This window comes from Symphalangus syndactylus, chromosome 21 (genome assembly GCF_028878055.3).
Source record: "Symphalangus syndactylus isolate Jambi chromosome 21, NHGRI_mSymSyn1-v2.1_pri, whole genome shotgun sequence".
Taxonomy (NCBI): domain Eukaryota; kingdom Metazoa; phylum Chordata; class Mammalia; order Primates; family Hylobatidae; genus Symphalangus; species Symphalangus syndactylus.
The window spans coordinates 11,864,585-11,889,738 of NC_072443.2; the positions used below are offsets into that span (position 1 = coordinate 11,864,585).

Sequence of the window (25,154 nt, forward strand, 5' to 3'; positions counted from 1 at the left end):
GAGAATATCTTCAAGTTGTGGACTTTATAATGTCTTTTATCTCTATATTCTCAGTGACTAGCATAGTACTGGATATACAGTAGACTCTCAGTAATGCCTGTATAATAAATAGATGGATTTCACTATTCTTTGTCACCTTTGCTCAGTTTCATTTCTACTGTTTTCTGATAGATGAAGTGAAGAGTGTATGCTAAGTTGAATACAGATTGGAAATGCCACTGAAAATTTATGTAGGATTTTGAAAATAGATGCATTTGGTGATTTGATGACATTTACAACATTTTAAAAATAAGAAATAGTTTTCAAAAATAAGAAACCATGTGTACCATGATGTCATTTAAAAAATTCTTTTCATTGCTCACTCTTGTATAACAGGAGGATCTGCCAATATCTGTGCTTAATAGTCTACTTAATAAATACTTTATTAATTTATGGACTCTGCCTAATAAAATTCATCCTTCAAACTGCTCCCTGTAAAACATGTCTCTGATCATACCAGTTATCTCCTCTGTAAAGTTTTTAAGGATTTTATTTTTTATTCCACTTATTATCCAATTGCAGACTATCTTTTTCATCCCAACTGGCCACTGGAATACTCCACTTTCTCCTGCTCTGACTACACACAGCTAGTCGTCATGTCATCAATAAACATCCAATTTTTACACATGTAATGTGCTTCTCTGTCTTTTCTCCAGCTGTCAAAATGTATTACTCATCCTTCAAGATACAGCACAAATGCCAGCTACTCCCTAAAGCCTTCTCCTAATCTCTTCTTCCAGTCAAAATCACTAGTTCCTTCCTGGTCTTGCTCATTCTTCAGTGAACACTTGCTTATCTCAGGCCTATCCTGTCATGAGTCGGACAGTGTTTCCCACTGCACGGATGAACATCTTACAAGAAGGATCTTGTTTTACGTAACTGAATTATTAGCACACAATAAATATGTTTATCCTGCAATAAGTATGTTGGGTATTTTTGTTGAATAATTGCCCTGACTGAGGAACATAAAATACTCACTTTAAAGTCTCGAATGGTTAACCTTCATTTGGCAGCCTTAATATATGAATAATTTTGTGTATTTTGGTTATTTTTCACTTAAGAAAGAAGGTTTCTGTGAGACACCTGCAGTCTTTTTAAAGACTGAGTTGGATAGCTTTTTTATTTATTTATTTATTTTTATTATACTTAAAGTTCTAGGGTACATGTGCACAACATGCAGGTTTGTTACATATGTATACATGTGCCATGTTGGTGTGCTGCACTCATTAACTCGTCATTTACATTAGTTATATCTCCTAATGCTATCCTTCCCCCCTCCCCCCACCCCATGACAGGCCCCAGTGTGTGATGTTCCCCTTCCTGTGTCCATGTGTTCTCATTGTTCAATTCCCACCTATGAGTGAGAACATGCGGTGTTTGTTTTTTTGTCCCTGTGATAGTTTGCTGAGACTGATGGTTTCCAGCTTCATCCATGTCCCTACAAAGGACATGAACTCATCCTTTTTTATGGCTGCATAGTATTCCATGGTGTATATGTGCCACATTTTCTTAATCCAGTCTATCATTGATGGACATCTGGGTTGGCTCCAAGTCTTTGCTATTGTGAATAGTGCTGCAGTGAACATACATGTACATGTGTCTTTATAGCAACATGATTTATAATCCTTTGGGTATATACCCAGTAATGGGATGGCTGGGTCAAATGGTATTTCTAGTTCTAGATCCTGAAGGAATCGCCACACTGTCTTCCACAATGGTTGAACCAGTTTACAGTGCCACCAACAGTGTAAAAGTGTTCCTGTTTCTCCACATCCTCTCCAGCACCTGTTGTTTCCTGACTTTTTAATGATGGCCATTCTAACTGGTTTGAGATGGTATCTCACTGTGGTTTTGATTTGCATTTCTCTGATGGCCAGTGATGATGAGCATTTTTTCATGTTTCTGTTGGCTGCATAAATATCTTCTTTTGAGAAGTGTCTGTTCATATCCTTCGCCCACTTTTTGATGGGGTTGTTTGTTTTTTTCTTGTAGATTTGTTTGAGTTCATTGTAGATTCTGGATATTAGCCCTTTGTCAGATGAGTAGATTGCAAAAGTTTTCTTCCATTCTGTAGGTTGCCTGTTGACTCTGATGGTAGTTTCTTTTGCTGTGCAGAAGCTCTTTAGTTTAATTAGATCCCATTTGTCAATTTTGGCTTTTGTTGCCATGGCTTTTGGTGTTTTAGACATGAAGTCCTTGCCCATGCCTATGTTCTGAATGGTATTGCTTAGGTTTTCTTCTAGGATTTTTATGGTTTTAGGTCTAACATTTAAGTCTTTAATCCATTTTGAATTAATTTTTGTATAAAGTGTAAGGAAGGGATCCAGTTTCAGCTTTCTACAAGGCTACAGTAACCAAAACAGCATGGTACTGGTACCAAAACAGAGATACAGACCATTGGAACAGAACAGAGCCCTCAGAAATAATACCACACATCTACAACCATCTGATCTTTGACAAACCTGACAAAAACAAGAAATGGGGAAAGGATTCCCTGTTTAATAAATGGTGCTGGGAAGTTAGAAAGCTTTTTTACCCTTCCAAAAATTTTCAACACTCCACTCCTTTAACCCTATTTTCCCCCTTTTTGAGCTATTAAAAATTTCTCTTGAAGTTTTACTTCTGTGCTTTTTCTTGCTTCTAATCCAATTCTCCCATAGGAAGCAAATGACAAAATAAAATCTTAAAAATCAGCTATTAAGAAAGGAGTTTTCCTTGTGTGTTTCTTGGGTTTCTGGCCTGCTCAGAAGGACTTGAGAATGGATTCTATACCCAATACATTTCCAGGTAAGGCATGGTCCATCTCCGCTGACATGTCTCCTGTTTTCACAACCCTGTCTGAAATTAGAGCTTCAGTACTGATCTGGGATGAACCAACTGCCTTCCAGGAGAGCAAAGATTTTAGCTTGTTTCATTTTGTTTTCATACCTGTCCTACTGCTAACTCCCTGCCGCCCCTCCACCCCATGCCGGGCAGTCAAGTCTACTTTATTTTCTTCCAAACTTTCTATAACTCATATATTCAAATCAATTTGGAGTGTGTGATATGTGTTGGTGTATTTATGTTTGTATTTTTGTATTCCAGGAAAAAAATGGAAAGCATTCTTAAACACTTTTGGAACTTGAGGGGAAAAATCGTAAGGTTGCTATAGCTAATATGTGTTTTACAATCTAAGCAAGTGTAATAAGTAAAAGAAAATTGATAAAGTAAAAAGTACACTATCGTGTTCCCATTTCGAGGGGTAGAAAAGTTCCAGCCACCATTTATTGAATACTGTGGGGAATGCGCCTGCTGTGTTTCGTTGATTCCTTACAATCTATGAGGTTCCCCCTAGCCCCCAATTAACATGTTAAAAAAATCAGGAAAAAGGAGATTAAGGGACTTATTCAGAGTCACATATGGTGTGTAACAGAGTCAGGATTTGAACGTGGACTGTTTCTAGAAATAAAGCTAATATCAGCTACCCCGATTCTCTTAATTGTAAGATTAAATTAATTAAATATAATTAAAGGTTAAATGTAATTATAAGGTTAATTACCTTAAAATTAGCCAGGCATGGTGGTGGGCGCCTGTAGTCCCAGCTACTCGGGAGGCTGAGGTAGGAGAATGGCGTGAACCTGGGAGGCGGAGCTTGCAGTGAGCAGAGATTGTGCCACTGCACTCCAGCCTGGGCGACAGAGCGAGACTCCGTTTTAAAAAATAATAAAATAAAATAAAATAAAAATTAATTACTTAAAGAGTAAAACAACGTAAATAACTTTCTTTAAAAGTGAAATAAAAATTGACTTTTAATTTGAGATTTAACTTGAAATCTACCTTTTGTGATTAATGATGTGATGTCCTTATTGCTTATTACCTTCTTGACCTTGGACAGTTTATGTATTTATGTTTGCCTCTGTCTCTTCCTGTGTAACAGAGGATTTAAAACATTGATATAGAGGTCACATCTGATAATTTTTATAACAGTTCTTTATACAAAATGCTAGTTCCTGTACTAGTTTCATTTTATGTTCTTGGTTGCCAAAAATTTGACCTAGTTTTTAAATATCCTCTAAATTCATAGCAAAATATTAAGAGAGATGACTATAGCAGGAGAGGGCACACGCATGATGAGCTTGCTGTATCCTCAGGCATTTTCCTTTTTGAGCCACAATGATTTCAAAGTGCAATGTGTATTTTTGTATCAGAAGCTTTAGGGCTGACCTTGAGGCAAGTCAAGATACTTAGTTAAAGTAATATAATGCTATAATCGTGTTTCCACTGCAATTTTACTAAATGAGACGTTTGAAAATACTTTAAGAAACTTTCTGAAAATGATTATTTTTTAAACTTTACATAAATCTAAAAATTTATCTTAAGGCATTTTACCAACATTGAAAGTAAAATTATTATTACCACATTTGTTTATCCTCCCAACGTTATACCTTTTTGGAAAATCAGTAGTTTTCCTTTTATTATGAGGGTGTATGTGTGTGTATATTTTTTACCCTAAGTTCAGTTTTTGTTTTGTTGATTGTTCCACACTGTTTGATCATTTTATTGCCTGTTATTACTTACGTAATTTAATATGGGTTAGCATTTCCATATTCCAAGAAGTACAGCTGACTGATATCGGGAAGAGGTTAAAAACACACACACACACACAGAACCTTTTCTCATATGATTTAAAGAGTTTGCATATGGTATTCCATCAGGCCTGCATATCTAGTTTGTTCGTCTAGGTAAGTATTTTAAGTATTTTGAAACAGTTGCCACTGTTTAAATTAGGAAGAGTTCATAGAAAAATCTGTATTTTTTCATGTTCTTGAATAATTATATGATTGGACAAACTATGCTACGTAGCAATGAGGTGTAACTATTAAATAGAGGCTGTGCTTTTAGATGAGGCTTGTACTTTCCATCTCAACAGTTTCTTTCTGCATTGTTTTCCTTAATTATGTTATCATCAGCTTTGCAATTTTGTTTCTTGTGTGGGATCAGCTCCTCATATTTATTACACCTGCCTGGCCTGGCTCCTTGGGGTGGTTCAGTTTATGTCCCCTGGAATAAAACTATCTGTGAGACTGGGATTATTTCGAACAGGATTCCATATCAGCACATTTTGCCCTACCTCATTTTTTTTAATGGTTGTCATATAATTATCATTTGGATATTCCACAGTTATTCACTTAGTTTCCCATTGTTGCAAAGGTGGGTTATTTTCCATGGTTTTGTATTATAAATAATGCCATAAAGAATAAATATTATTGTATACATAGATGTCTTTGCATCTTTGTGTGATGTATATCCAAAGGACAAATTTCTAAAAATAGAGTTACTTACTTGAAGAGTGTGATTTTGAAATTTTCATAGTTGTTGCCAAATTGTTTTCTAATTTATATTTCAACCAAGAGCATTTGAAAATGTGTTTTCTCCTGAACCATATCCCATCCATATAGACTATCATATGTTTCTGGGTCTTTTAGGTGGAAAATTGAATTTTGAAGTTTAGGTTTGCACTTCTTTAGTTATATATGAGTTTGATCATTGTTTCTAATGTTTATTGGCCACTTGTATTTCATTTTCCATGATCTCTTGGACTTACTTATTTTTAAAATATTAAAGTTTATAAATTTGGTCTCTCTGGAAGTTATTTTGGTTTTAGAGATCTACTTTTTTATGACAAACTTATAGATTTCAATATTATTGCATAAACCATCCTTTTCTTACTGTTTTGAAATGCCCTTTCATCACATACTGAATTTTTACTTCTGCTTAATACTATTTCAGAAACTCAGTTTTGTTCTATAGATCTATTTCAAATGATTTCAGTTCCTCACATTTTATAAACCTAGTTTTACATACTCAGTAAAATTCTTATGAATATTATATAAAATTATGTTGCTGTTTTAAAATGTGAAAAATTATAGTTTTAGGAAAACTATACTTCATTTTTTTTAAATGGTAGTTATTTGTTATACGTGATTAGAACAATGCAACAGAGAAAGTAAAAAGAAACCTCACCAAAATAATCCTCACTGATATTAAGGGTATATCATTCTTGGTATTTTTATATGCCTATCTTTAGATAGAAGTTTAGAGAAAATGCTTGATAAAAATACTATAATGAGACATGACAAAATAAATGTCTGTTAACTTTAAGCAATAAAACTAAAGTGAAATTGAAAGATGAAATTATTGGAATTCATATACAACTTCCTTTACCTTAAATAAAGTGTTATTTCTTAAGTGCTCATCTAAGATTAATAAAGAAATTAAAAAGTATAATGATGACAACCTTAAATTTTACTCTGTGTTGAGTGATTCTTTGCTATAAAATTTCATCCCCCTTTCACTCCTTTTTAATATAATATTTTCACTTTGTCAGTAGAGATCCTTTTTTCATGATCACATCCAAACAGTTCCACAGTTGTCTAGCTAAGGTTCTATATTTAAGGAGTCAGTTCTTAGACACACTCCTACAATAACTGTTCATTCTTGTATGTGTTTGTTTTTAATTTTGAATTGCCATGTAGAAAAATGGAAAGTAGCTTATTTTTCTTCTAGAATGGTTCATTAGTGTCATTGACTAAAACTCAATTTTAAATTTGACAATATTTTAAAAAAATCCCTTAGATATGAATAGAAACTTGTCTCCTAGGATATTCCTAGATTACTACTTTTCCTTCTTAGAATTGTGTGGAGTTGGCTTTATCTTTTGGTTTTTAATTAATGTTGCCTTTTTCTGCCTGGTTGCTATAGACTCATTTCTTATATCTTTTGAATTTCAGTTGCTTAAATTGGGATATATTTTGTGTGTGTTTGTTTCCCAAACCTTTCTTAAAACATCGTATGCTCTTTTTAATATGTGGATTTAATTCTTTAGGAGAATTTTCCAGTTTTATATCTTCTGTATTCATTTTATTTGGTTTTATTTTCAGTCAGCAACTATATCCATATTTGGATCATTTTGTTTTGTCTGTGTTGGGTATCTCTTAGGTTCTCTTTAATATATTCAAATTCATTGTTTTTCTTTAATTATTTCAATTCTCAATTATTTATTCATTTAACTAATAATTTGCTATTTTTGCTATACTACGTACTCTTTTTTGTTGAGTCTAACTTATTCATCATTATCTATTGATATACTTTATTCCTCCATTTATTTCCTTAGGTCTGCAGTCTTTTACTTTTCATTCTGTTGTCATATAATCTTTCAGCTCTTATTCTTTTGAGTTATTTTTAATTAAGTTGTATAATGTGAAATATTTGTAAAAAGATCCATTTTCTATGTAGCTAAGTTGAGATGTGGTTCATTATTCTGCATCTCAAATTTTGTATATGCCCTGGATATCCCGTGCCTAGATTCCTGCCATCTTTCTGGGAAAGCTGCTTACCCCTGAGGGTATGGGGAGGTGTAGAGAAGCTTATAGGCATTGCCTAGTTCATTGTATAGTTCTGGAACTTTCACTTCTGACATAGAGCACCTGCCACTTCTGACATAGAGCACCTGCCACTTCTGACATAGAGCACCTGCCACATGGTTTACTTCTCCAGTTTTACCAAGTTCTTCCTAGTTTGTTTCTACTAGATATAGGGGATACTAATGTAAATAGGGCAGTACTTTTTGGTGTACCAGTACCTGATCCAGGGGAACTGGGAGAGGGTCAGGAGCAGGCATGTGCTGTTCTTTGTCCTGCTTAGGAATCTGTGATTTCTTCTCGTGGCCACTGGCTTTTGTACTTTGATATGATGTATGTTCTTGACATGCTTAGTTGCTTTAGGGAAGGAAAAGGCTGCAGGCCAAATCTGGCCCACCACCTGTTTTTGTAAATAAAGTGTTATTGGAACACAGCCACACCCACTCATTAACTTTTTGTCCATGGCCCCTTTCATACTTCAGAGACACCCTTGAGTAGCTGTGACAGAGACCATATGGCTGACAAAGCCTAAAATATTTGCCGTCTGCCCCTTTACAGGAAAAGTTTGCCAAACCCTGCAGTAGGCTAATTTTATTTTTCTTGCTGAATTTTGACTGTGTTATTTCATTTTCCTAGGAATCAGAGGAGAGAGCTGTAGAGATTCTGTTCCATTACACTGTCTTGACATGGAAGTTGCTATAATGCTAGTTTTTAAAAAAATTCATGAAATAGTATAACCATCATATTTCCTCTCTCATACCAGTGCTTGAAGTTACAAAAAATGCTAGTTAGATTAGCTCAGTTTATTTTAAATAAGTGATTTTATCCTACCAGGTAACCTCTACTAATAAATGAAATTATTTATATTATTCCTCTTTAATAATGTCTTTTTTTCCCTGAATAAGACTAAAGCAGTTACTTAATTACAGTAGCTTTTCTGGAAGACTATTTGATTTTCTAACTTATTTTCTTTCACACTTCTTCAAAGGTATAAGCAGTTTAGCCAAATTTTGAAGAACATTGGAGAAAACGAAGGTGGTATTGATAAGTTTTCCAGAGGCTATGAATCATTTGGCGTCCACAGATGTGCTGATGGTGGTTTATACTGCAAAGAATGGGCCCCGGGAGCAGAAGGAGTTTTTCTTACTGGAGATTTTAGTAAGTACTTGAAAGCATTAAACTAAATAATAATATCTTATTAACTATTTAATACATATATTTCTTATGTTTCATGTACTTGACCATATGAACATCAATGATTACAAATAAATATGAGACTTTTCAGATAGAGCCTTAGAATTTATTAAGCTCTTTGTATGGTTCAGCTGTTTCTGTTATAATGTGATATGTGTATTCTTGAAAGACTTTATGTTCTGTAAAATCACGTACTAGAAATAACAAGGTTTATGAGAAAAATGCTATTAGGAAGACAACTCCAAATTTACTTGACTTTGTTAGCAAGCTCTGACAAAACCAGTAGCAATCCAGGTAAAAATATTGGCATAAAGCTCCGCTAGCATTCACACCTGGCTGGCTGGCATCATAGTTCTTGGATCCTCTCTATAGCCTTATACTCTTTTTGGAGTCTTCAATAAAAGTAGATATCTAATCTGGGGGGTAACCTCCATCACTCATTTCTTTTTTTCCTTTACCTTGTTTTAGAACACAATGGGAAATATCTTCTCAGCATTGTCATTTGCACTGTTAACTCCACTAGACAGAGTTAACGCTACGGAAAGCAAAGTCAGGTTTCTAGCTTAGAGTCTGGTGGGAGGAGGGACTGTAATGTAAATAACTGTAATACAATCTACTAAGTTTTATTCTTGAAGCGTAAATACATTACTAGGATGATGACAAGGAAAGTTCAGTTTTGAAAGTGGAATAACTGGAAAAAATTGGCCTTGGTAAAGGTTCTTGATACAAGGAAAAGGAATATCAAAATGATCATAATCCTTTAATACCATAGAATGGTAAAATATTTAAAATTTGATTTCACTGGTCTCAAAAGTCTACATGCTGTGTTATTCAATTTTTATGACATTTTAGAAACAGCAAAACTGTAGGGACAGAAAACAGATCATTGTCGTCAGGGGTGGGGTGGTGGGTAAAGGTTGATTACAAAGGGATGTGAGGGAACTTTTTGGGGTGGTGAAAATGTTTCATATCCTGATTATGGTACTGGTTACCTGACTGTATTAATTTATCAACATTTATAGAACTATACATGTATAAAGAACAAATTTTAATGCAATATTAATTATTCTTCAAGGAACCTGACTTAACAGAACTTTGGGTTTTATGTTAATATGCATTGTCTAAGACAGCACTGTCCAACAGAAATAAAATCCAAACCACTTACATAATTCAGAAATTTTAATAACAATATTAAAAAAGTGAAAGGAGAACAGTAGAGTAAAATTTAATAATACGTTATATTTACCTAGTATATAAAAATATTATCATTTTAACATTTAATCAATGTAAATTTTATTGATGAGATTTTCGTTCTTTTATTGTACCACATCTTTGAAATCTGAGTACAGCAAGTCTTAATTGAGATGGTAAGTTTTCATTGCAAATGCAGTAATCCTTCGGTGTCAATGGGGAACTTGTTCTACAACTTCTCGTGGATACCAAAATCCAAGGATGCTTAAGTCTCTTATATAAAATGATGTAGTATTTGCATATAACCTAGGCGCATCTTCCCTTATACTTCAAATCATGTCTAGATTATTTACAATACCCAACACAGTGTAAATGCTGTATAAATATTTGTTATGCTGTATTGTTTATGGAATAATGACCAGAAAAAAAAGACTGTTTAAGTGTTCAGTACAGATGCAACCATCCACTTTTCTTTTCCAAATATTTTCAATCTAATATTGGTTGAATCAGTAGATGTGCAACCTGAGGGCAGACTGCACTTAATTTAAATTTAAGTTTAATAAAATTTTCAGTTTAAAAGTATGTTCATATACCCAATTTTTCCAAACAAAATTGAGAGGTTTCCAGTAACTGACTTGAATAACACTTTTAAAATTTAAATTTAATAAATTATTTGAGATGAATTAAAATATAAAATTCAGTTTCTGAGTTGCACTAGCCTCAGTTCAAGTGCTCTATCGCCTCTTGTGGCTACTGGCTTCTTTATTGGAAAGTACAGTCTAAGGACTGAAAATAATTCATGGTGTAGTCCCCAAAATTAGATGTGTCTGGAGAGTTGTTGGAAAATTTCATGGACTCTTTTGTAAAAGACCATGAGATCTGATAATTCAGATTAGCTTGGCCTGGTGGTAATTATTAAATGTATTTTGAGGATAAGAGACTACTCACTTAAGTAATAGTTGTTGTTAATAATTTTTTCTTTTACATAAACACAGGTATTTCCTCATCTTCTCTAAGTGACTGCCTTGACTTTTTGTTACTAGACCACTTAGAAATCTGCCTATAATCAAGGCATTCTATTTTACTAGTTTTCTTTTTTAAAATTCCATGCAGAGGTTGAGGATATTGAGAATGTTTAAGTTAAATTTTTATGTAAAGATACCCAGCTACTATAAGAACCACCATTAATATCTGATAGTTGCATTTGGTTCCCCCACCCCCATATTTATGATGAAATCCACTTAATAGTTTCTATAAACATAAAAATATAGGAAAGGGACTATATGAAAACTAGATTTGTGAACTGTCATAATGACTATTGCTCATTTATTAAAAGTTGTGCTGTGTGTGTTTGTAGAATTGCATTTAAAAATTTTATGTTCTTGGACTTAATGCTTAAATGTTAAAAATACAGTAATTAAAAAAAGTTTTGTAAACAGGAAACTAAAATTACCTGGCCCATATTTTATTGTAAAAATGTCCTCTGTTAACTTTTTATCCCAATTTACACTGACTTTTAAAATTCCACTCTTTATAAAGATGTATTGCATAATTTTAAATTTCCCCATATCCTTGTGATAACATTCATTTAATGATTCTCAATCAACAAATATTTAGTAACTAAGGGCATGAAAAGCAGCAGATGTAATCAATGGGCCTTCATTTTTATTGAAGAGATAAGAAAAGACTATAGTGAATGAAATTGTGATAGAAAATAGTTAAGGACAGGCAGTATATTGGGAAACTTAAATGTCTAATTTATTTTCTTTTTTAGATGAAAAGATGTCTTTTTTTTATGTCCAAAGTTATAGGATCTCAAAGTCTCTTTGTGAATGGGATCTCAACTTTTTTTCACTAATGGGCTTTGACTTTCAAAAACAAACAAACAATTTGAAAATTGAGAGTGGAGCCTGAATTCTGAGCCAATGATGCATTTAGAAGGTTTCTTTGTAAAAAAAGATATACACGTGGGTCAGTATGACTTCAGTGAACACAGAATTTTTATTGTGATGACAACCTACGTGAAAATATACTCTTAGATAACTGAACTAACCATGCCTTAACACACACACACACACACACACACACACTCCAGGGATTCTGTATTTTATTTTCCCCTTATTAACATAAAATCCGTTTTTTCCTAATAATAGTTGAGCAAAAAGAAAGATTTTTTTTCTTTTTTTTTTTTTTTGTGCCTACTGACCTGAGACTATTTTAGTTACAGGTACTTAGAATAATCAAATATAAATGCTATTTAAGAAAGAAATTGCCTGCTGGGTTCAGTGGCTAACACCTGTAATCTGTAATCCTAGCACTTTGGGATGCTGAGGTGGGAGGATCACTCAGGTGTTTTAGACCATTTTGGGCAACAGAGATAGACCCTATCTTTACCAGAAAATAAATAAATAAATACAAATAAAAAATAAAGAAATCATCATGAATTGGTGTGTAAAATAAAAAATGATGGGATTTAGAGTTTGAAAACACAGCTGAGCTCTCTAAACAATGGTTCTTCCTCTGGCTCATTGGGGATAAACGTGATCATAATTGTTTTAACTGCCTAACTGGTTTGCTCTGGGTACTAACTAGATTGTGAATGTGAGAAATTTTGTACCTTAATCAATGTTACAGAAAGGTTAATTGGCAAGATTAAAAAAAAAACCCTCTTATTTGCAAAGGTCTTTTTATTTATTTCAGAAAATTACTGTTAATTTCAAAAGGCAATTGAGCCTTGCAAAAGTAAAATAGTCTGTTTTGCCAAAACTAAGGCAGATCTGCCATCCACATTTTAAAAAACTACTAGGAAAACAGCTTCACTTTAAATACAGTACATATATTTTTCTTTATTTGAGAGAAAATAAAACAATCATTTCTTTTTCTTCCAGTCATTTTTAAACAACTATTTTTTTAAGCTAACAGCTGCCGCAGCAACCTAGAAGGATGGTGTATATATATTGACATTCATCAGGATTGGACTCTTACCACTGAAAAAGTGTTTCTGGTTAAACTAGAAACTATTTTAAAGGGCTGAGGTGAATTTCTAAAACTTTGAATCATCCGCAATACAGCAAAGACTCATTCTTTAGAAAATTTGATGTGATTTAAAATATACTTGGAGTTTTGGTTCTGAATCATGTTTATTGCAGGTTGCTAAATAATTGAAAATAACTAGCTGCTTTCCAGTATCTAGATGATAATAAGAGAGAAAGGCAGTAAACTACATATGTCAATATAAAATAATTGGGTTCCTATTTCTATGACGGAAAGCATTTCATTTAAAATTACTAAGTCTGGGAGCTAGGCACCTTTCAAATAACCTAAATGTCTATCACTGATAGACTGAAAGAAAGGAAAAAAGAAACAAACCCTGATTTTTATGCCTATAGAAAAAGGAACCACTGATATTTCTGCAGAGTGGGAAAGATAGCAAGAAGTTTTTAACTGTTTTTTTGGGCCAATTTTGTCTATAACTTTTTTTCAGTTATGTAAGTTTTCAGTGTCATAAAAGCCTTCATATTTCTTAATCCCACGGGCTCTGAAACCGTGCTACTCAACATGTGCTCTGTGGACTAGTGGGTTCTGTGAACTGTAATCTGTTTTCAGTGATATTATCAGAAATTGGGAATAAGCATTTAGGAATGTTGATAGCAATTTGGCAGGGTCATTTTATTTCTGTAGAATCTAATAATTATAATACAAAAATTTGGGCTTGAGTTTTAAGTCTTCTTTCAGTTTTTGAATAATTAATTTTATTTACGTAATTATTGGTCTATAGTGAAATTAAAGTTTTTTAAGAAAGGTAATTGGTACATAACCATAGTCTGAGAAACACTGATATGAAAATTAGTGATCATTATTTATTGGTTTAAGGCCGTTTCTGGTTCAGGGGTGTAATTCTGATACCAGCTTCTTTTGGATTCTGTTTTTTCATCTAATCTTTTTTATCTCTATTAGTCAGCTTTCACTGTGGCATGACATTTTACAAACAACTCCAACATTTTGATGGCTTACAATAACAAAGGAAGGCCTCTTTCTCGTTCATTTTGGCCGTAGTTGTCAGCTGTGGCTCTCCCGCAACTGTCAAATTCACTCCAGAATACAGGTTAATGGAGTAACTCCAATGTGGGGACACATTGATCACATGAGAGAGAGAAAGAGCAATGAAGAAACTCTAGGATGGCTCTAAAAACTTCAGCTTATAAATAACATATGTGATTTGCACTTACATTTCATTAGCCAAATAACATGGCCAAGCCTTATGTCTTTGAGGCATGAAAGCCAAATCATCTTTTATGGAGGCTTGTGATAGTTAATACTGAGTGTCAACTGGATTGGATTGAGGGTACAAAGTTTTAATCCTGGGTGTGTCTGTGTGGATGTTTCAAAAAGAGATTAACATTTGAGTCAGTGGACTGGGGAAGGCAGATCCACTCTTAATCTGGCAGGCACAATATAATCAGCTTCCAGTGAATATAAAGCAGGCAGAACAATTTGAAAAAGATATGGGCCTAGTCTCCCAGCCTACATCTTTTTCCCATGCTGGATGCTTCCAGCCCTTGAACATCAGACTCCAAGTTCTTCAGTTTTGGGACTTGGACTGGCTCTCCTTGCTCCTCAGCTTGCAGACGGCCTGTTGTGGAACCTTGCCATTGCGTAAGTTAATACTTAATAAACTCCCCTTTATGTATCTATCCTATTAGTTCTGTCCCTCTAAGAGAACCCTGACTAATATAAGGCTCGTGAAAAATTGGGAACAATAACGTATGACCCATCTTTGTAATATACAGTGTAAACTTTCCATATTTTTTGATATTCTAGATATCTTACGGTCTTTGTGGGAAGAGAATTGTTTTGGCAGGGTAGTGATCCAGACAGATTGTTGAGAAGATTTCTTGACTTCTGAACTCAGAGAGACCTTCAAGGAGTCTTTTGTTCAATAGACATTTTCAACTCCCTCTGGGTTCTCTGTTAGTGCATTTTTGCTATGTGGCTTCCCTTCAATTAGGTTTATTGGAAATTTTTCCTAGAAAGCAAGTTTTTGGAGGCAGCCTCAGGATTCTAGATATTGTTTATTTTGGCAAAGTGGTAGCAAACTACAAGGCACAAATAGAAGGCTTTAGGTTTGTTAACCAAACTAGTACCTATGCTGAGAAGTGACCTCTTCGACGTATGTGAACCTAAAGTAAGTATTCAGCAAATAGTGTTTTGTAGAAAGTTTTGCAGTACTTCGTTTAGCTTTCCAACCTGATGTTGTTGCTCTCACCACCTTAATTTATTTTACCTAATGAGTTGTTTACTTTCAATGGAGTATATGTACAATGGAGGTTTACTTAACCAATCTCTGTTTACTAGACAGAGTGAACTTACTTTTGTTTAACAGATTTCATTGTAAATGCTGCTGACTGATTCCCACAGAATATTCCGCACAGGTAGTAGACTATAGTCTACCACAGGTATACAGTTCTGCTTCTAGCAGTTATACTGTGTGTCAGTTTTTCCCCCCAATCCCATCAATGCTACTTTTTCCCGTTATAATTCTATATCATAATTTTATATAAAGTGATGATCTGTGAATATGACAGGAAAGAAAGTTATTGAATATTGGGAAAATCTCAGTAAGGACAAGTTGTAAAAAGTCTTTTGAATTAAGTATGAACTTAAAAAGAAAAGATATAAACCTAATTGACTTTTGCATGTAGATTATTTTACATTAACCTTTTAGCTTTCATTCATTTTTGTCCAGAGGGAGTTGGGAATTATAAACGTTACACTGGAGATGTATGTTCATATAAGAAAGATGCTACAAAATCCTTATCAGAGGACCCAAACTTTAGTTTTATGTGACAAGATGGGCGAATGTATATTTCTATTTAGGTTTTAAGTTAAAATAACATGTTTACTGGTTTTTTTGTGTGTGTACTTTATTATTCCCTCTTTTAACTAATATTTTGAACATATGTAACAACTTCTAGCCTCAATTATGCTGGATCATGGAGCTTTGTTATAATGCCTAATGGGATTATTTTTACTGAAAAGCATCTTTACCTTCTGGGATTTTAGGAGATTGCTGTTAAAGACCTTGTGGTGTTGTAAGATATATATAAAACTAATATATATATAATTATATATATAATATATAACACCTAATATTTTATACCTAATAGATATCGTACCTAATATAATATTTAATACCTAAAATATAATATATATTATATATATTAGGTTTTTATCCATGGTTTGTGGCTCATAACTCCCATATCCCTTGTTACAGTCTTTCATTAAAATGCTGGGCATGTTAGACTTCAAGGGTAGGCCTCAGGAATCAGAATCTTTCTTCCTTCTTCCTTCCACCTGCTCCAAGGCAGGACTCTAATCTTTCCCCGCCTTTCTGATTGTGGTTGTTAAGCCTCTACCCTGAGAGGGTCCTGCCTCATACCCTGGGGGAAGGCATGCTTCCACAAAAACCCAAGAGAACTGGGTTCCAAGAGCTTCCTGATAGCTGAACACATTGAGGTGGCTTGCCCAGAGAGGGCATAGAAGTTATCTGCCCTGGGCCAGGCGCAGTGGCTCACGCCTGTAATTCCAGCACTTTGGGAGGCCAAGGCCAGCGGATCACGAGGTCAGGAGATTGAGACCATCCTGGCTAACACGGTGAACTCCTGTCTCCACTAAAAATACAAAAAACTTAGCTGGGCGTGGTGGTGGGCGCTTGTAGTCCCAGCTACTGGGGAGGCTGAGGCAGGAGAATTCGCTTGAACCTGGGAGGCGGAGGTTGCAGTGAGCCGAGATCATGCCACTGCACTCCAGCCTGGGCAACAGAGCGAGACTCCACCTCAAAAAAAAAAAAAAAAAAAAGATGTTGTCTGCCCTTTCTCCCATACCTTACCCTATGCATGTCTTTGTCTGTGTCCTTTGCAATATCCTTTATACAAAACTGGTAAACATAAGCAAGTGCTTTCCTGAATTCTGTGAGCCACTCCAGCAAACTAATTGAACCCAAAGAGGGACCATGGGAATCCCAACTTGAAGTTCCGGAGGCCCAGACTTGCGACTGCTGTTAATTGGTTTGGGGGGCAGTCTTGGGGACTGAGCCCCCAACCTGTGGGATCTGACACTGTCTCCTGCTAGATTGTGTCAGGATTGAATTGGCGGGTACCCAGTTGGTGTCTGCTGCGTGGTGGTGGGGAGAAGTTCTCGCACCTTTGGTCACAGAAGTCCTCTTCTGTGTTGATGATTGTCGTGGTGTCAGAGTATAGGAAATACATGGTTTGAGAGAGCCTTTCCTGGTATGGACCTTAATGCTAGAAAGTAGATTTTGAACTGTGAAACATAAATATACATTTCCTAGCCTCATATTGCTTTTTAAAAATATTCTGTTCAAGGCCGGGCGCGGTGGCTCATGCTTGTAATCCCAGCACTTTGGGAGGCCGAGGCGGGCGGATCACGAGGTCAGGAGATCCAGACCACGGTGAAACCCCGTCTCTACTAAAAATACAAAAAATTAGCCGGGCGTGGTGGTGGGCGCCTGTAGTCCCAGCTACTCGGAGAGGCTGAGGCAGGAGAATGGCGTGAACCCGGGAGGAGGAGCTTGCAGTGAGCCGAGATCACGCCACTGCACTCTAGCCTGGGTGACAGAGCGAGACTTCGTCTAAAAAAAAAAAAAAAAAAAAAAAATTCTGTTCAAAATTTATGCTCTGTAGATAATACAGTGCTTTTTCTTAGGTTTCAGTTTTGGTATTTCACTTGTAGTTAATGTCTGTAAAATTATCTTGTTTATGGTTGTTCTTTAGCAGTTGTCTTTAAATTTTCATAATTTTATCTATCAAATTGGCTTTGTTAAGCTCACCACTTACTTACACAAAGAAAGTGCATTGTTCATATTCTCTTATCAAGTTAGATGTTTTCTTAGAGAAGTGGTGTTCTATTTTATAACAGTCACATCTAGCCCCAAGTGTGACTGATTACAACATATATCAAATTTTTTGTATCTTGATCACAACAAAACTATTCATTTTAAGTTCAAATTGCATTATTCTAAAAAGCTGTCACTTATGATAGACGTTTAAGGCAACTTCCATTTAATTTGTTGATAATTTCTTTCTTATGCCACGGGTAGCTTATCTGAGTATCATTTTGCATTGTGGAGAGGTTTACAGAAATGTGGTACATCTGTCAAAGGTGTACAGCATTGTTTGTTTTGCTCATCCAAGCAGTTGTTTCATGCAGGTGAATTGGAATTCACTGATTAGTCTTGACGCTTGGTCTGGTTTATTGTCAAGCTTTGAATCTGTAGCTCTCTCTTCATTTCAGATTATTTTCCTCTTTTCCCTCTTACTATCTTGTATTCTTTATATTTTCAACCCTTGTTGAACTATTTCCTTTTAAGGAAAAAATTAGAGGTACTTTTAAGGTTGAATAGATCTTGGGGGGGAAAAAAGGAAACTTTTGCTTCTTTGTATTATAGCTTGCCAGTTCATCATGTAAAACTATGAAAGTATTCATTTTAATTATGACTGCCAGAGACCCCCCTCTCATTATGGACTCCTGAAAAAATGACTTAGCCATCTTACTTGCTTGTAAATCAGTGGCAGAATTGCTTCAGATGTGTTATTTAGTGATTAGGAAGCTGAAAATAATACCACACTTTTTTTCAGCAAGAAGGAATGACCTTCAATATTGATGCCATTGTCTTTTAACAACCATGGACACATAAGTGAGTTTTAACTCAACTCTTGAAGGCCTGTTAATACTCTTGCTTTTTGTATTTATTGTGTTTCTTTCTTTTTCATTTTAATATTTTAAAAGTTGAGGGATATTCGTATAACGTAACATTCACTCCTTTAAAGTACACACTTCAGTGATTTTTACTATATTTTATGTTGTGCAACCATTATTACTATCTAGTTTCAGAACACTTCCATCACCCCAAAAGAAACCTCGTACCTGTTAGTAGTTAGTTCTAATTCCCCTCTTCTTCCTACCAACCCCTGTCAACCACCAATCTAGTTTCTGTCTCTGTGGCTTTGCCTATTCTGGACCATGTCATATAAATGGAATCATACATGTGGGCTTTTGTGTCTGGCTTCTTTCATTTAGCATAACTTTTTTTTTTTTTTTTTTTGAGACAGAGTCTTGCTCTTTCACCCAGGCCAGAGTGCAGTGACGCGATCTCGGCCCACTGCAAGTCCGCCTCCCGGGTTCACACCATTCTCCTGCCTCAGCCTCCCGAGTAGCTGGGACTACAGGCGCCCGCCACTGCACCTGGCTAATTTTTTGTATTTTTAGTAGAGACGGGGTTTCACCGTGTTAGCCAGGATGGTCTCAATCTCCTGACCTCGTGATCCACCCGCCTTGGCCTCCCAAAGTGCTGGGATTACAGGCGTGAGCCACCGCGCCCGGCCCTAGCATAATATTTTTAAAGTTCATCTGTTTTGTAGCATGTAACAGTACTTTTTATGGCCAAATAAAATTACACTGTATTATAGGTAGTCCACATTTTGTTTATTCATTCCTCAGTAGATGGTTATTTGGGTTGTTTCTATTATTTCTTGTGAATTATACTGTTATAAAAATGTGTGTCAAGTAGTACAGGCTTTATTCAGTGGCCATGGCATTGAGAAGAGGGAGCTTGGCTCACCAATCAACTTCTCGACTAGTGAAGGATGACGGGGTTAAAATGTAGTGTTTCTCTATTGAAGGAGTTGGACATTAAAAGCAAAAGGAATATTCACGATTTTTCTGGAAGTGGGCGGTGAACATTTCAGAACTGGAGTGCTGCCTTTTTTGTCCTTTTATGGCCTCTTCCAGTCATTGTCTTGGCCATTGTGAACTGTCATGGCACTGATGGGTGTGTCATTTAGCATGGAAATGAGATTATAATGAAGCCTGAGGTCTTTTTGACATCCTTCAATCAGCTATCTTGGTCCTAACCGGTCTCAGCTAGTCTAGTTAGAAAGGAAACTGTATCGTAGGCATCCTGTTTCTTAAGGATAAGCAGAGTTAGGGCAGGGTAGAAATTCAACTATGTCACATAGGCATTACACTGGGTAACAGTATAGTTTTGATTCTCTTGGGTTGTCTTGGTTATTGATGCTCTTACCAAATTCATGTATTTTGCCGTGTTGGTCATTTTCTTATTTGCCCTATGATCCTTTCACTCATTCTTCTCTGCTGTACTCCACATTTCCAAGCTGAGCTTCCTTGGCTTCTGCTTCTGTTGAGTTGGTTTAGTGGGTAGCACTAGTGGAAGACTGGAGAGTAGAAGGAGGCGGGGAGCTGGAGAATTCTCCCCTCCTCCTTTGCCCACTCTTGCAATCTAGAGTAAGGCTGTGCCTCTTGAAGCAGCTGTGTCAAAAGAACATAAATCACCAGAGCCATTTCTGATTTTATTTGCTTCTAAGTGACCCCTACTTTCTTTAAATGGCTACATTTGTACATACTATTATGTATCTTTCTGTTCAAAGAGGAAGAAAACATTTTTGGTTCATTTGTTCCTCCCTCCCACCTTCTCTCCTCTCTTTTTCCCTCATTTCCTCCTCCTTTTCCTCCTCTCTTTTTCTTCGTTCTCTACCTCCCACTCCTTTTCTCCCCCCTTCTCTCATTTCCTTCTATCCTTCCTTTTTCTTAGATAGTGCTTTGATCGTCTTATTCCTCAGCAAGCCTAGTAACTAGTGTTAAAAAGAGAGAGTTTCAGGCTTACAAAAAGGCTCTGAGTTCTTAGGGAAAAGAAGATGGTACTTTATTTCTTAATTCACATAAAGCAAGCAATTAACTTAGTAGCAATTATTACAGACTGCTAAAATATCATAAAACAATTTATACATGATTACCAATGCATCTAAACTCTAGACAAGTAATATCAAAGTTTTATTCTGTTCCTTTTTTTCCTGTAGTTACAGAATATGATGTTAAAATAAGGTGCTTACTCTGTTAAAATTGTATTTTCCTCCAAATAGCATTGATATTCACATGTAATTCACTATACATATAGTTTATATGTATATGATATATATAGGTGGTTGTGTGTGTGTGCTTGTGTGTTTCAAAAATCTGTTAGGGTTCTTGATATTAGAAGACTATATGAAAGATCCAGAATTTAAATTCAATAGCTTCTTTCTCATCTACCCCTGCTTTCCTTCCCTTAAGTAACAGTACTTATTGAGTCTCTTCTGTGTGCCAAATACTGTGCTAAGTAAGTCTTGGAAATTCAAGCAGTGCACAAGAGGGACAATAACCTTCTCAACTAGCAGAGGAAATGGATGGTTTCTTCCTAACCAGCAGTCATTGCTTCAACTTATATATTAATAACATTAAATTGAAATTTTGATGTTATTGTAAGTAGTTGTGGCCATTATGTGATTTTTTTGGTATAAAAATAGATAAAATTTTATAAAGATACGTTAGGAAGTAATTACCGATACTTTCCTAAGTACATTCTAAAGTCAAAAAGTAACTCTTGGAATATAATTTAATAATAATTCCAAACAATATACTCCTTTGGGATACTGTTTTTTGAGGATTGTGTTTGATTGCATATATTTTTTTGGTAATATTTTATGTGTTTATTTTTAAACCAAAACTGTTGAACTGAAAGTTTGAGGTATATTTCCAGAGAATCTGTAACTGATTTAAATGATACATGAGACCTTTTTTGTCAAGCTGATCTGAGCTAGAAAAAATCTCTTAGAATAGCTGCATTTAGATTTTAATGAAACTAGGCAGAAAGGAGACTAAAGTGAATTTCCTTTTTAGTCTTTTAAATGAAAAAGTGCATCGTTTGTCCTATATATCTTATTCATCATCAGTCATAGCAAAGCATTCATTCCCATGAGAGAGATAATGGAGTCAGAGCCGAGAGGAATGGAAGATTGTCATTCAGTGCAGATGAGTTTTAGTAATATTCTTATCATGAAAAATTGGGTTGCAAAACCTTAAGATTTAAAATTAAGTTGCCATAGATATATTTAATTAAAAGTAGATTGCTTTAACCTTTCTTTAAGTTAGAAATAGGTTTAAAATCTTAAATTAAATTTATAGTTAGTTTGTATTTAACTTGTATTCAGTACTTGCCTTTAATAGGAATTCTTTATAAAGTTTAGTCCAAAAAAGGCACATTTTAATTGAATTATTACAATGAACATATAAAGAAAGTTTCTGAAAGCATTTTATAACAGTATATTGGATCAAAATATGGTTCACTTTTTTCCTGATGGAGAACGTTACCAAACTTAACAAACCAAACTAAAAACTGAGAGCAAAAGGGGGCTCTGCATTCTCAACTCCTAACACCTCGTTAGCACGCCTGAATATATTTCCTGGTATTTTAATGTTTTCACCTGTTGGGGTAGGTCCTTATTCATAATACTGCCCGATGGACATTGTTCTTCTAAAGTTAAAGCATATGATGCATGAAGTTACTGAGGTTGAAAAGCAAACATAAGCGAGACTGTATATTGTGCACATTAGTTGGCCAAATTGCAAACTTCCCCTTTATGTAATCATTTTAGGTTAATTAGAAGAAATTAGAGGGCTCCAAACTTATTCTGTGATTCTATCTAATTGGGCACTCTTAATCCAAGGCATTAAAAATAAAAATATGGTGAATATAGAAGGATGTGTGTCCAACTACCAGTCGTCACTCTACTTGCCCCCAGCCCTGGCTCTGCATCAGCTGGTTTCAGGATGTGGATGTCTCTTGTAAGAAGATGCTGAAGTCTGAGCTGTGTAGGTCATGGCAGTTTTCCCACCTGAGAAAAGCCATAGGAGTAGGCATGGGTAATAATGTTCAGAGCAATTGCCACAGCCCCAATCTATGATCATGCCCTTGGCTCCTGTCTGTCAACTCGTTACAGATCCCTTCCTCTAAGAGTTACTAAGTCAGAAGTGGGGTTTTCTCTTTTGTTGGTTTACTTTTGCCTAAGATCTACCCAGATGAATGATAATATTACCTTAGGTGCTTGATTCAACTGTATTATTTTATTTAAAAAATTAATTAATTAATTAATTATTTTTGAGACCTGGTCTTGCTCTGTCACCTAGGAAGGTGTACATGATCACGGCTTAATGCGGCTTCCAACTCCTGGGCTCCAGCAGTTCTTCTGCCTCAGCTTCCAGAGTAGCTGAGACTACAGGTGTGTGCTACCATACCCCACTAATTTTTATTATTTTTTATAGAGAGGAGTGTCTTGGTATGTTGCCTAGGCTGGTCTCGAACTCCTGGGCTCAAGTGATCCTCCCTCCAAGGCCTCCTCCTGCCTCGGCCTTCTTGGGCTACAGGTGTGAGCCACTGCATCCAACCAACTTTAGAATTCAAACTTTATTATTTTTTTTTTATGATTAGGTCATGCTGACTAGCACGAAGTGTCTCAGAGTAATTGTACATATTAAACCAAAATACGTTGTTAAAAGCTAAGTCATTTACTGTAATTTTCATTTCATTTTTAAAGGAAAAGCTTTTTTATAAAATAGTCCATTTTTGTTCTCCTTTTTCTTCCTCTTCACAGGGTGAGGAATCACAAACTGAAATCTCCTGTAAATATATTATCATTAACTGGAAGGAAATTGCAACATTATAGAGTTGTTAATCTTTTCTCATTTAAGATTGAGATTTGTTCACTTTCAGAGGCTAAACAAGAAGGCATGGTCATGTTAGGCATACAGAAAATTGGAGTCCATTGTTGTTGCAAGCAGATGGATTATCCTTATCTGGACTTTATTTTGTTTCACACCATCATCGGCCATATAGGAAGAGCTTTCTGTGTACAGTGCTGCATAGGAAGTATGATGAAATGAAATTTTGTATGCTAGAGCTGTTAGCATAGTTCCTAAAATCTAGTATGTTCACTGTAAATGTTTCTTTACAAATTCATTTTTGCTTTATGTTAGTAGGACTTAATCATGCTTACAGACAATTGTAATGTCTAGCATAGGACAATAATATAGCAAGATAATAAAGAGAATCAAAAAATGAGACAACAATGAGGAAAACAGCAAGATGATAAAGACAATAAAAAGTAGAATAAAATAGAAACACAATAAAGACAGTCATAAATGGTTTAACCCTTTTATTAAACAACAACAGCAAAAAGGAGGATTTCCATCATTTAAATTTGTGTTTTGTGGTGATGATGCTGTTACGGAATGGCTTGGAGTTATTCATTCTGTTAGGATAAGTGCTAATGATATCCCAATTAATTGATTAGCAAATGTTTCATAAATATATTGGAAAAACTTACTATTGTAATTTTAAATAGTCGTGTACATGTAACTATAAAATAGTGAGTAGTTCTGTTAACTGTTTATTTAATGCACATTTATTGTTTGCTGTGTGCTGATCCAGTACCAGAGCTGGATGAGTATCTGTCTTACTACTTTTTGGTTGGTATTTTTGTATCTAGCGCGCTTCCTGTCTTATTTGATTGATAGTGTTGCAACTGAGATATAGTTTATTCATTGCTTTGTGAAGCTTAATAAGAGGAATTTAGAGGCGAAGTATGCACACACAGGGTTAGCACTGACTGGATGAACATATGACTTTGGTTGGTGTTGAGTGTCTAGCGGATGTCAGAGAACTTAAGTCCACATTATTTCTGGAGGACACAATTATTTCTGGCAGGACTTCATAGTTGTGAAGATCTTAACTGTGCTCATTAGAAACCAGGGTTAGGCACAGAGAAAGCACATAGTTCTCTGTCTCTAGAGCATTAGATTTATAACGTTTGTGTAGTGGACCTATTGTTACGTGACTTTTCCTTAGTTCAGCTAAAGACAAGGCGTTGTCACACAGCCACGAAAGATTAGGCTCACAGACAATTTGAAGGGTGAGTAAGGCACAGTTTTATTGGGTGAAAAGGGAAAAAATGGGAAACAGGGATCTTCCACAAAGCTAGAATCCCTGCTGGTGTGCTTTGAGTTGAATCCCTGGTTCCACCCAGGAAGGGAGGGGCCAGGCTCCTCCCCACTGCAAACAAGACTAACTTCCCAGCAGGAACATACCACAGAGCAGACTCCTCCCCGGGCGCAGACTGTTTGGAGTTCCTCTGGGGACCCCTTCCCTCCTGGCTGTCTCAATATGGCCAATGGTCAAGGGAGGCTGGAAGAGGCTTACTTCACAACTGGTAGAGTGGATCGCCCGCTAGTGATGGGAGGCTGTGTGTGAGATGGTAACGTAGGGCCTTGCAGGCTGTTTTAGGAGGTAGTTAAAAGTGACAAAAACATTTTAATGATTTTGTTTCAAATTTAAGAGTTCTTAAAATCTAATCAGTAGAGTAGTTAATAAAAACATGACTATTTACTTTGTTCGACTTTAAACAAATGGCTATTACATTA

At 35.5% G+C, this 25,154-nt stretch overlaps 1 protein-coding gene across 5 annotated transcripts in view; it reads left to right on the forward strand.

Moving 5' to 3' along the window:
- GBE1 (1,4-alpha-glucan branching enzyme 1) overlaps positions 1-25,154 on the forward strand; it is a 282,806-nt gene that overhangs the window by 45,191 nt on the left and 212,461 nt on the right. For all 5 annotated transcript variants that reach the window (XR_010118596.1, XR_010118594.1, XR_010118595.1 and 2 more), the window contains exon 2: positions 8,428-8,597. Coding sequence is in view for 2 of the 5 variants with exons in the window: in XM_055260356.2 (XP_055116331.2) it covers positions 8,428-8,597 (170 nt within the window). In the remaining 3 variants the exon portion in view is untranslated. The remainder of the gene's footprint in view (positions 1-8,427; positions 8,598-25,154) is intronic.